This window comes from Ammospiza nelsoni, chromosome 6 (assembly GCF_027579445.1).
Source record: "Ammospiza nelsoni isolate bAmmNel1 chromosome 6, bAmmNel1.pri, whole genome shotgun sequence".
NCBI classification, from domain to species: Eukaryota; Metazoa; Chordata; class Aves; order Passeriformes; family Passerellidae; genus Ammospiza; species Ammospiza nelsoni.
The window spans coordinates 64,023,592-64,036,655 of NC_080638.1; the positions used below are offsets into that span (position 1 = coordinate 64,023,592).

Genomic DNA, 13,064 nt, shown 5'->3' on the forward strand with positions numbered 1-13,064 from the left:
GTGTCCCTGCCGTGGCTGGGGTGGCACTGGATCAGATTTAAGGTCCCTCCCAACCCAAACCATTCCATGATTTTGTGATTCCATGGCTTTAAGTGTCCCTGCTTTTCTTTATCTCCTTCTCCTTCTCTTACTGGAACCACCAGTCAGAGCTGGAACAAGAAACCAGTGAGTGCCAGGACACAGGGAATGGCTTCCCACTGCCAGAGGGCAGTGATAGATGGGATTCTGGGAATTAGGAATTCCTGGCTGTGAGGGTGGTCAGGCCCTGGCACAGGGTGCCCAGAGCAGCTGTGGCTGCCCCTGGATCCCTGGCAGTTCTCAAGGCCAGGTTGGACGCTGGGGCTTGGAGCAGCCTGGAATAGTGGAAGGTGTCCCTGCCTATGGCAGGGGTGGGATGGGATGATCTTTAAGATCCCTTCCATCCCAACCATTCCCTGATTCTGTGATCCCTGTTGTTCTGCAGCATCCCCTTCCATCAAGCTCCTCGTGGATGACCCCATCGTGGTGAACCCTGGAGAAGCCATCACCTTGGTGTGTGTGACCACCGGGGGGGAGCCGGCGCCCAGCCTGACGTGGGTGAGGTCTGTGGGGGTCCTGCCCAACAAGACTGTGCTGAACGGGGGCACCCTGACCATTCCCGCCATCACCTCCGAGGATTCCGGCACCTACAGCTGCATCGCCAACAACAACGTCGGCAATCCCGCCAAGAAGTCCACCAACATCATCGTAAGAGGTGAGTTCAGTTGGAAAACCATGGACTTTTCTCCTGGAAGATTATTCCAGTCCTAATCCCGTGGGACAGCAACATTCAGGGTTCAATGTTCAGTGTTCAACATTCAATGTTCACTATCCATCATTCAATGTTCATTGCTCAACATTCAATATTCAATGTTCAACATTCAAGGTTTAACGTCCAACATTCAGCATTCAATGCACAACATTAAATATCTGATGTTCAATGTTCAACATTCAAAATTCAGTGTTCATTGTTCAACATTCTATGTTTAATGTTCAACATTAAATATCTAATGCTCAATGTTCAACATTCAAAATTCAATGTTCAATGGTCAACATTCAAGGTTTAACATTCAACATTTAACATTAATCCTCAACATTAAATATCTAACATTAGATGTTCAATGTTCAATGTTCAGCAGTGGGTGTTTCCTCTGTTTCCAAATGGTCCTGGTTGGACTAAATATTGAAGGTCTCTTTCAACCTTGATAATTCTCTTACTCCAGGATTTCTGAACACCTCTAATCATTTATGGGATGAATTATTGTTGGTTTCCAAGACTTCCAGAGTTCTTGTCCTGGGATCAAAGCCCTAAGGTGGAACAAGGGTGGTTTGGTGCCTTTTTGTGTTGGGGTGATGCAGCAGCTTTTCCTTGCAAAGTAGAGAGAAATTGGTTAGTTCAGCCTGGAGGACATTGACTGGAGACCTCACTGTGGTCTTCAACATCCTCCTGAGGAGCAGCTCTGATTGATGGTCCCCGTGACAGGGACAGGAGCCAGGGAATGGCTGGAGCTGGGCCAGGGCAGGCTCAGGTTGGATCTCAGGGAAAGGTTCCCCTATTCCAGAGGGTGCTGGCACTGCCCAGGCTCTCCAGGGAATGGGCACGGCCCCAAGGCTGCCAGAGCTCCAGGAGATTTTGGACAGCAATTCCAGGGATCCCAGGGTGGGATTGTTGGGGGATCTGTACAGGGAAGGATTTGGACTCCATGATCCTTGTGGGTCTCTCCCAGATCAGGATATTCCATGGTTCTATGAAATGATCACCAAAGGCCTTGGATGCATCTCAAGCTCCTGGAGTTCTCATTGCCTCCTTCATCTCTTCCTTCCTCCTTATCTGAAGCTGTTCCTGAAACTAAGGCTGGGAATTTCCTCCCTGGTGGGGAGCTTGAGATGGATCCCTGTGCTTGAATTCCAGGAAATATCAGGAAAAATGTTTATCTGAGGTGAAAATGAAAGAGGAGGGCTTACACAAAAACTGCTCCCAGCTGGAGGGAATCTTTCCCTGCTCATTTAATCCCTTCTGGAAAGCCCCTGGGACACGGGCAGTTGGTTTGGATACAGAGCTGGATTGGCATCATCAGAGAGGATTCAGCTCCCTGAACCAAATGCTTCATCTGAACCTCATTTTCCACATAAACTCCAAGCTATAGGAATTTGAAAGAATAACCTGGGATTAATCAGACTCAGGAAAAACTGATGGATAAAGAGTCTGTGTGGGAATATTTCATGGAAACCACAACCCCTGCTCACTTATTCCCCAGCACCTCCTGCTCTCCAGCAGGATGAGGAATTGGGAGATATTTCTGTCCTGGAGGTCAGGGAGAGAGCATTGGATCAGGAGATGGGCGTGGATTTATTTGGAATTTTGCGTTTGAATTTGAATTTCTGACATTTGGCTCTGAGGTTTTGTTGTCATTCCTTGGCTCAGGAATATTCATTTGCTGGGATTTACATGGGGATGAGGTGGGGAAGGGGAATTGGGAGTGGATAACAGCTTCGAGTAAGGGAAAGGAGAGAAAGAACTTGGTGTGAAAAGAAACCTCAATGTTTTCTTTGACCCAGCAGACAGTGCCAGGCAGCCCTCAGGAAAAGCCACATCCCTAAATCCCTGCAGACACAAATTCCATGAGTCATGGCATCATAATAAAAATAATAATAATATCCCCTCCCATTTTTATTTATAGAAGATGATGCCTGGGAGCTGCTAGATATTGAACAAAGTCTCATTGTAACACTCCAGGTGATTTTTTTTCCCCCTTTTCCCTCTCTTTTCCATGGCCCTGTTAATGCTGAGAAGGGACCACAATGAGAAGAACCCATTAAATAAATGAAGCTCAGCTCCTTCCCAGCCCCAGTTTTATTATTTCACCCTTATTATTTCTGTTAAATGGGAAAAACTCTCCTTTAGAAGGAAAAAATCTCCATTCCACTCTTGGGTTTATCTTTGCTGCAAGTGATGCTGAGTTGAGGAGTGAAATGTGAGAGAAAAGCAGAGTTTGGGTTGACTTTGTGCTTTGTGTGTTTATTTCTCAGCATTTTGCCTCATTTCTCTCTCACTTCAGCTCATTTGGCTGTTGTGGGTCAGGATTTTCACACAGCAGCTGAGGAGAGAAGAGAATTTGCTGGAAATAGAAACTTCCATGCCAGGCAGGAAAAGCATTTGGTAAATGGAGTTCCCATCTTGTGCCAGGTGCATCCTGAATCCCAGGATTCAACAATAATCCCCCAGTCTGACCCAGAAATAAATCTTTCCTCAAAGCACCAGCAGGGCCCAGAGGAAAATTTTTTCCCTTTAAATTTCGCTAAATGTCAGTGTTTTTATCGGAGTGTGCCTTTGTTGTCTGTGCTCCATTCCATGAATGAAGCATCTCCATGAATTTTTTCTGGATGTTTTCCTGTTTTTGTGGCTGCTGGCCACTCACACCTGACTCCAAACGTGGAGAGGGACTTGGGACAAGGAAGGTGTGGATGTGATCCAGAGGAGGGCATGGAGCTCCTCCAAGGGTTGGAGCCCCCCTGGATCCAAGCTGGGAGAGCTGGGAATGTTCCCTGGAGAGGAGAAGGCTCCAGGGAGAGCTCAGAGCCCCTGGCAGGGCCTGAAGGGGCTCCAGGAGAGCTGCAGAGGGACTGGGGACAAGGCATGGAGGGACAGGAGCCAGAGGGCAGGGATGGATGGGAGATTGGGAACTGGGAATTCCTGGCTGGAGTGAACAGGATTAGGGGAAATGGCTTTAAACTGGAAGAGGGTGGATTAAATGGGATACTGGGAAGGAATTCCTGGCTGGGAAGGTGGGGAGGGGCTGGAATGGAATTCCCAGAGAACCTGGGATCCAGACACCCCTGGATCCCTGGAAGTGTCCAATAGACAGGTTGGATAATGGGGCTTGGAGCAGCCTGGGACAGTGGGACGTGTCCCTGCCCGTGGTAAGGATTGGAATGGGATGAGATTTCAGGTCCCTTTCACCCCAACCATTCCAGGATTCTCTGATTCCAAGGTGGCTCCTCCATCCAGTAAGAGAGGAAAATGCTGGATAGCATCCTTGAGGGACACCTCCACATCAGATTGGGGCACAGGGAGAGCCACAGAAACGTTTTCCAGGGCTTAAAGTCAAGAGCACTGGCAGGGTTGGGAAGGGTGTCAGGCTGTGTGGAAATCATGGAACATGAGAATTGCTGAGCTTGGAAAAATCCTCCAAAAACATTGAGTCCAACCCTCCCCCAGCACTGCCAAGGCCACCACTGCCCTGTGTGGTGCCACATTCACAGATCTTTAAATCTCTGCAGGAATGGGGATTCCATCCCATTCGTGGACATCCTGTTCCATTGATTCCCTCCTGAGGGAATCCCATTCCAATCTTTATCGGATCCCTCCTTCTTTTCCATTGTAAGAGCAGCACATTTTTAATTCCATTGGACTCTGCCTGTGTTAATTTCATCTTCTGGGAAGTGGAAACCTCATCCTTGGAGTTAATTTTTCCGAGGGGTGGGATTCCCTGTCAGTTGAAATAGAAAATAATGACCGTGCTCAGCAGCAGCACAAAAGCTTTTCCTGGACAAAAAGCTCTCCAGGGAAATCCCTTTTTAGGGCCAGGATTGCTGGAAGTACCTCTGGATTATCCCTTTAAAAACTGCGTGTGAACTGTAGGCGTGGCCGCTAAAAAAAATAATTAGGGAATAAAAACAGAAGGAGGAAGCTCAGATTGGGAAATTAATGTTGCTTTTATGAATTAATGAACTTTTGTTGCTTTTTTAATTAAATAAAAATCCTGGGATTTTGTTCTCTACACCTGCCTTCCTTCTGCTTTCCTGTTCTTTATTCCAAAGCTATTTTTAGGAATTTCCCTTGGGGTTTAGAGGAGTAAAGGATAAAATTAAGGCTGGTTGGACATCAGCATCTCTGGAATGGCCCCAGATTGCATCAATTGAAATGTGAGCAGGGCTCCCATGAGCTGCCGAGCACCAGAGGCTGGGAAAGGCTCTGGAATTTTTTCCCAGAGGTGGAATTGGGGTTTGGTCACCCAGCAGGTCACTCCTGGCAGGAGGGTGAGCTATGATGGGCACATCTGGACTTGTGGTCTCTGCCTGGAATCTTCTGGGATTGTTTGGGAATTCTAACATCCTAAAATGTTGGATTTCCCATGAAACTGGCACAAGGATCTTTTTTCATTCTTTCTTTCCTCTCTGTATCCTGGGAAGGGCTCCCAGGAAACAGAATTGAATAAATTTTGAGATGTGGATCTGGCATGTGTGGTCACTGCCTGAAATCATCTGGGACTGGTTGGAAATGCTAAAATCCTAAAATGTTCATTTTTCCATGGAATTGGCAGAAGGGTTTTTTTTTTTTCTATCCTTTTTTTTTCTTTGTATTCTTGGAAAAGCTCCCAGCAAGTGGGAGAATGGAATAAATTTTGGGATGTGGGTCGGGCATGTGTGGTCACTGTGTAGAATCATCTGAGGTTGGTTGGGAATTCTAAAATCAAAAAAAGTTGGATTTTCCATGAAACTGGCACAAGGAGCTTTTCCCAATCCTTCCTTTCTTCTCTGTATCCTGGGAAAAGCTCTCAGGAAACAGAATGGAATAAATTTTGGGATTCGACAGTGCTGGGATAACACCTTGGCTCGGTGATCTCCAAGACCTTTTCCAGTCTCAATAATTCTGATTTTCCATCTTTTTTCCTGGCTGGAGAATTCCAAAGGCCTTGGCAAATATCCTCAGGCATCTGCTTCATGGAGAGGCGCCCTCTGTGATGGGATTTCAAAAGGTTTTAACCAAGTGAACCTGATCTCCTCATCCAGGATGCTCCTACAGCCATAAATTCCCAGTGTGCTCCTTAAAAGCTTACAGCTCTGGGAATGAATGTGGGGAAAATCTGAGCTTTGGAGTTGAATAAATCCATTTATTTTTATTATCTGCCAGAGGCTCAGGCCTGTGAGCTCTTCCCAGGCTGGAGGGTCATGGATGAGTTCATAAAAGGCTCTCCAATAAAAACGGAGATGGTTTATTGATCCTTCTGCCCTTTCATTAGGACTTCCTGGAATTTTTCTGAGCAGGAATTTGATTTTGAAAGGAGTTTGCTGCTCTGAAGGACATCGTGAGGAGCCTTTTTGGCACCACGTGTCTGGAAGGATTTATCAGAAGGGAATTCAGGAGATGGGATTCATCTGAGCCCTCTCCTTGGGTTTGGATGAATACAATTTTCCCAATTTTGTCCTGGGGGTCCTGGGGACAGTGGCTGGACATTCCCTATGTGGCCAGGTGGGAAGAGGCCAAAGGCACCTGCATTGGATCAGGAATTGTGTGGGAGCAGGAGAGTGAAAGGGATTGTCCTGATTGCCCATTGTGCTGGAAACTGCTGGAGGACCTCGAGGGCTGTGTCCAGTTCTGGACCCCTCAGCTCTGGAAGGACCTGGAGGGGCTGGAGCGTGTCCAGGGCAGGGAACAGAGCAGGGAAGGGGCTGCAGAATCCCTGAGGAGCTGGGCAGGGGCTGCAGAATCCCTGAGGGAGCTGGGCAGGGGCTGGAGAATCCCTGAGGAGCTGGGCAGGGGCTGCAGAATCCCTGAGGAGCTGGGCAGGGGCTGCAGAATCCCTGAGGAGCTGGGCAGGGGCTGCAGAATCCCTGAGGAGCTGGGCAGGGGCTGCAGAATCCCTGAGGAGCTGGGCAGGGCTCACCTGGAGCAAAGGAGGCTCAGGGGCCCTTGTGGCTCTGCACAGCTCCTGCCAGGAGGGCACAGCCGGGGGGTCGGGCTCTGCTCCAGGGAACAGGGACAGGAGCAGAGGGAACGGCCTCAGGCTGGGCCGGGGCAGCTCAGGGTGGGCACAGCAGGAATTTCCCCACGGAAAGGGGGCTCAGGCCTTGGCACTGCCCAGGGAGGGTTGCAGTGCCCATGCCTGGAGGTGTCCCCTGGCGGTGGCACTGAGAGCTCTGGGCTGGGGACAAGGTGGGCATTGGGCACAGCTGGGACTCTGACCTTGAAGTTCTTTCCCATCCTCAATTATTCTGGGATCCCACTGGAGACAAGGATAAAGGTTATTCTTACTCTTGATTGGCAGAAGTTATTAATTACTAAAGCTGATAATTGTTTTGGCAGGGTTTGTGCTGTACTTTAAATATTGTTTTAGATCCTGGCTGATAACACACGGCAAGATCTGGGGACTTTTACCAACATTTTCTTTTTGGCAGAGAAAAAGTTGGATTTTTCCAAGTTTTTTCTCCTCTTGGAGGGGGAGGAAACCAAGAGGAGAAGGATGAGCTCAGAGTGGTTTCTTCTTTTCCCAAGGTGCTTTGCTGTCCTTGAAATGTGTTTTAAGACACTTCTACTGCTGCATCAAGCAACTGGGACTGGGATTTTTAGATCTCTGTCCAGTCTGATAAATAATTTTGGGAATTTTTACAGGATCCTGATATAGCTTTGAGGTATTTAAGAGTGGAAGAAAAAGTGTTGGAGGGAAATGCATTCCATATGCATTCCAGAAATCCAGGCTCTAGGGAAATCCTGAACTCCAACAAAGTTTCTGAGCCACCTCAAAAGCAGAAATGGGGATAATCCAGTGCGGAACCTTGGGAATGGGGGGTTTGTCTGGGACTGGGAGAATGGCTGAGTCTCATGTACAAAGAGGGAAGATTTTCAAAGGATCACTTTGGGGCAGGAAAACTCAGCAAGCCTTTTTTTGTTTTTCTTTGGAGGATGGCTTTGGCACAAGAATTAAACTTTTTAAAGGCCCTGGAGAACATCCAGCTGCCACATTCCAAGAATTTAAAATTTCTTTGGCAAGTGCAGAGCCCACTGAGGGTTGTGGCAGCTTCTCTGAAGGGTTTCATTTATATCCCAATCCTTGTCTGGCTTGTGACAAGAGTCCTGAATTCCCATTTTCTTGTGGGATGGGACAGCCCCAATCCACTGCTCCATTCATGCCTTGTCAAGCTGGGATTTTGGAGCTTAGGAAATATTTTGGCTTTTTTACCCTTTTTCCTATGCTTGGGATTTTAAAAGTGACAAAATTCCAGCTGCTAAGTTGTCCCTGTTTCTTCTTGGTCAAATTCCTGTAGTTTTTGGAAATTTCACCCTCACTTGAATGTGTTGGGATCTCATCCGTGATCCATCATCTATATCCCCTTCAAATCAGGGAGGAAACACCTTTCCATCAGGAAAAATGTAAGGACACAGCAATTTCTGCCTCCAAACCCCATGACACCACTGGCACAGCTCCTGGCTTTTCCTGCGAGTTGAGGGTAGGAGGTTGTGAAATTTCCATCCTTGGAGGTCTTCAGTCCTTGGAAAACGCGTGGTATGAGCTGGAGATCGGAGAAGGAACACCCTGAGCTCAATCCCACCTGGCTATTTCTTGGAATTACGGAGTGGTTTGTGCTGGAAGAGATCTTAGAGATCATCTATTCCCAGCCCCCAACGTCTTTCCTCCCGGTGCCGCTGATTTCCATAGAATCTTCCCTTCTAAAAGCCGCTAAAAGAGGAACCACGCTGAGTTTCTCCCCCTTTGATCTCCCCTTCATCTCTTTAATGGATCAGATTTGGAGCAAGTTGTAAACTGAAATTTTCATCATTCAAAGGAATCCAAACCTCCCCCTCCTTCAAAAGAGCAGCTCCGAAGGAGCCGGGAGCTAATTAAGCCGAGCACACGGAAAAACAGGAATAAAAAACCCTTTTCTTTGCAAAATTAGCAGCAGTTTCTAAAAGTAGAGACAAAACCTGAAGTCTCTCCGTGGGATTTGCATTTAAATTGGAAGTGGGAATGCATCTGGCCTTGGAAGTGCCAAATAATTACTTGATATTAAAAAGTTTGGAGACGTTTTAGAAGAAGACGTTTGACATCTTAATTGTTCAGTGAGCTGCTGGAAGTTCAGGATTTTAAAATCTTCCAGCTCAAATCGTGTTGACAGGAGCAGAACGAGCTGGTGCTGAAATGTTGGGAATGTGGAGCTTTTTTTAGCAGGAATTTGCTTCAAGCCTGTCTTGGGATGCAGAGGGAACTCCGGGGAAGCAGCATTTTCTCAGTTACCTCAGAGTCTTTTCCTCATTTATTGGGAAGTGTTGGAAGAGGCTGCTCGGGGTGGGATGGAGTCAAAATCCCTGGAATTGTGCCCAAAATGTGTGGATGAGGACAAGGTTTAGTGATGACCACAGAGGTGGTACTGGTTGGTGGTTGGACTCGGTGATCTTAGAGGACTTTTCCAACCTGAACAATTCCATGATTCTAAATGCCCAATTTAAGGAATTTGAATTTTATGAGTGGTCCAAGTTGGAGTGTTGTCCCTAAAAACTCGGGCTATTTATTACATCACTCTCTTTTCAAATGATTGTTGAATTACTTTTTATTTCCTTCCAACCCAGACTGGTCCTTATGACCGGAATTGCATCCAGGTCTGGGCTTCTCAGGACAGGGAAGGTGTGGATGTGTTGGAGGAGGCCACGGAGCTGTTCCAAGGGCTGGGAATGTTCCCTGGAGAGGAGAAGGCTCCAGGGAGAGCTCAGAGCCCCTGGCAGGGCCTGAAGGGGCTCCAGGAGAGCTGCAGAGGGACTGGGGACAAGGCATGGAGGGACAGGAGCCAGGGAATGGCTCCCAGTGCCAGAGGGCAGGGATGGGTGGGAGATTGGGAACTGGGAATTCCTGGCTGGGATGGGATTGCCAGAGCAGCTGTGGCTGCCCCTGGATCCCTGGCAGTGCCCAAGGCCAGGCTGGACACTGGGGCACCCTGGGACAGTGGGAGGTGTCCCTGCCATGGCAGGGGTGGCACTGGGTGGGATTTATGTACATTCCAACCCTAATCATTCTGGGATTCTGTGCACACTTTGATTATGCTGAGCTGATATCCACAAACTCTATTATTTGGGGTGTGGTTTTGCTCTTCTATTCATAATTAAGTTTTACAATTAAACCAGAAATCTGTAATTTCCTCTCCATTATTTTCCTCTCCAATATTTTCCTGGTCCATGATGGCAAATGCGAATTTTTGGCAACCACGAATCTGAGTTTTTCCCATTTTTTCTCCACAGAATAATGCCAAAATGTATTTTCATGTAAAGAATGAAGTTTAATGACCGCACTGAGATAATCACTACTGAAAAAGGTCTTTTTGACAGTTGTTAAAGTGTTTGGATAAGGGAATTTAAGGGAGTACGGGAGAATGTTAAAGACAGACCCAATTTTATTGCCCACAGCCAAAACAAACAAAAATTTGGTGTCTCTTCAGAGCTTGGGATAAAAACTTGGATTTTCCTTCTCTTGATTTGATAGCAGTGGACAAGTTACTGCCAAGACATCAGGGAAGGATTTCTGTGGGTTTTTATTCAGTGGGAATGAGGGTTTTGGGCAGTAAATGGATAAATTTAGGCTGGAATTCCAGATAAAAATAAATATGGACTGCAGAGCTCTTCCCATGTGGGATACAGGAGCAGATATTGTTGTTCCATCCATTATCACATCATTCCAGGATGGTTTGGCCAGGTTGGATGGGGCTTGGAGCAACCTAGGATAGTGGAAGATGTCCCTGATCATGGGGTTGGAACTGGACAATCCCTAAATTCATTTCCAATCCAATCCATCCTGGAATTCTGGGATCTTTGGCCATTTCCCTGCTGTGTCTCTGTAGTCCATTGTCCTTAAAAAATAGGTGAAGAATCTTTCCCAGGATCACAAACTCTTTTCCCCACATGTGAGAAGGAAACAGGAAGGGGTCAGGAGCACCTGGACACCAGGAAAGGTTTCCTGGCTCCTCTGACCCAGCCCACAGTGAGATCCAGGAGATCACAGAATTCTCTGTGATTTTGGAGGATTCTGGAAGTGGGGTGTGGCCGGGAATGAAATTATTGGAATATTGGAAATTTCCTCCTCTGGGAGCTCATGAAAAGGGCCAGGCTGGATTCTGAGTTTTCCAAACCTCCAACATCTTCTCCAAGACCATGCAGGGCTCCACATCTGCTTGAGTGAGGTTCTTCTCTGGTTCACTGTGAATGGGTCAAAACAAAATCGCTGACAAAAAGTGAAGGGAAACAACCAAAATTACTCCAAACCTCCTCTGGAGAGGGCACAGAAGGTGCCTCAAGGGGCCTCTGGCTGCTCAAAGAAGGTTAAAGCCAGAAATTTGGAGTTTTGCTGCTCCATGGCCCTGTTGTCACAGGTAAAACACGGACAGAACCATCAGCAACCACAAATCTGAGCCTTCCCTGTCCTGCATCCACTGGGGAAGCAGCCAGGGGTCCGTAATTCTGGTGTTAAAGCCTAAAAATGGTGCAGAAAATCGTGCAGAGCTTGATGTATTTAGTGGTGGTGTTTGAGCCATTGGAAATTGGTGAGGCAGGAACATTCTGAGGCATTAAAGGAAAATTTGGGGTTGATCAGGGAGGGGGTGGGAAAAAAACCAACTGAACCTGATGAATGCAAATAGACCTTGCTTGAGATCCTGAACTGCATTTTATTACTTTGAAAATATAATTAATGAGGGAGGGCAGGGACTGTTTGTGAGCAGTTTGAGGACAAAAGTTGTTTCATCTCGGATTGTTTGATCACATCCTCATTCTTTGGGGTCTCTTTGGAGTGAGGCTGGCACTTTGCTGAGTCTCAAAGAACAGTTTCAGATTTATTTGCACGTTTGCTGCTCCTTTGCAGCTCCGTGGGCTGGTGACGTTCCCAAAAATCCGCTGGGAGGGGTCTGCAGCAGCATCTCCCACATTTTGCTGGTTCATCTGAGGAATCCTGGAATGGTTTGGGTGGGAAGTGACTTTGGAGATGATTCCATCCACCCCCTGCCGTGGCAGGGACACCTCCCACTGTCCCAGGCTGCTCCAAGCCCCAATGTCCAACCTGGCCTTGGCTATCCAGGGATCCAGGGGCAGCCACAGCTGCTCTGGGAATTCCAGCCCAGCTCCATCCCACCCTTCCAGCCAGGAATTCCCAATTCCCAATATTCCATTAAATCTCTTTAGGTTTATAACCATTCCCTCTTGTCTCTGCCTGTGTAAAAACCCCTTAACCTTTAATTTCTCTTTAATTTCTGTGTCGCACCCCATGAGAACTTCTCAGCACATAACTGATGCCACAGATACAAAATCCATGGCATGGCTCAATTTTCTTGGCATTTTGGAATGCCCTCCTGGAAATTTCCTCGTGGAAATGGAGGTGCAGGAATCTACAGCTGAGGAAAACCCAAGCCACTCTTTTATGGGATTGCTAGACAGAGGAAATGATACAAAAACCCCTTTTTCCTTTACCTGGTGGGTTGGGATCAAGCTCAGCTCAGGTGTTCCCAACGTGGTGGAAATCAGGAAGCTCTGCAGGGATTTTGGAGACCTCATCCATAGTCATGGAATGTTTGGGTTCAAAGAACCTTAAAGACCATCCACTTCCAACCCAGTTCTGCTTGCAAGAAACAGCTTTGACCCAAACTTTGAGGTTCTTGCCCCCTTTCCCTACCTTGGAATTTGTGCTTTTCTACAAAGGAAAGGTACCCTGACTTCCCTGCTAGACTTTGTTCAGTTCTAGGCAGGAGAAAATGCTGAAAACTCAGAAATAAAAATAGTTTATTGAGGTTATGAGCAACTAATTTGGGCTGAAACATTGCGCTGGTCGTGCCCATCGAGTTCTTTTTTGGTTTTCCCCTGCCTGAAAAGGATCTGCATAAAATATTGAGGGGTTTTTGTGTGTGTAAGCATTGTTTGTGCTGTTATTTCCACACACACAAAAAAAAGCTCAGCTCGTGCCTCAGAGTTTAATTCTCTGGCAGTTTCCAACTGGTTCAGCCTCGTGATTCCAACTTGGTAGTGCTGATTCCTGGGAATTGGCTGAGAATTCCCCAAGGGATGGAGAACTGCTAGGCAAAGAGGAGTGCAAAAAATTCCATTCTTGATTAAAGCCATGGAAATCCCTTAAATAAATATATGTAAATGAATAATGTAAATAAATTAAATAATGAATGAATAAATAAAATCAACCAGTTGGATGCTTTTAAGATGTGGCTGGAACTGAGGAGCAGCATCCAAAGTGACGCTTTTCCTAGAAAAATACCAAATTTTCCATTCTCTCCTTAAAAATGTT

General features: G+C 46.9%; 1 protein-coding gene across 1 annotated transcript in view; it reads left to right on the forward strand.

Moving 5' to 3' along the window:
- The window catches only part of MDGA2 (MAM domain containing glycosylphosphatidylinositol anchor 2), a 209,694-nt gene that overhangs the window by 116,851 nt on the left and 79,779 nt on the right, over nt 1–13,064 (forward strand). The window contains exon 6 of the mRNA XM_059474248.1: nt 464–733. Within this exon, the coding sequence (XP_059330231.1) occupies nt 464–733 (270 nt within the window). The remainder of the gene's footprint in view (nt 1–463; nt 734–13,064) is intronic.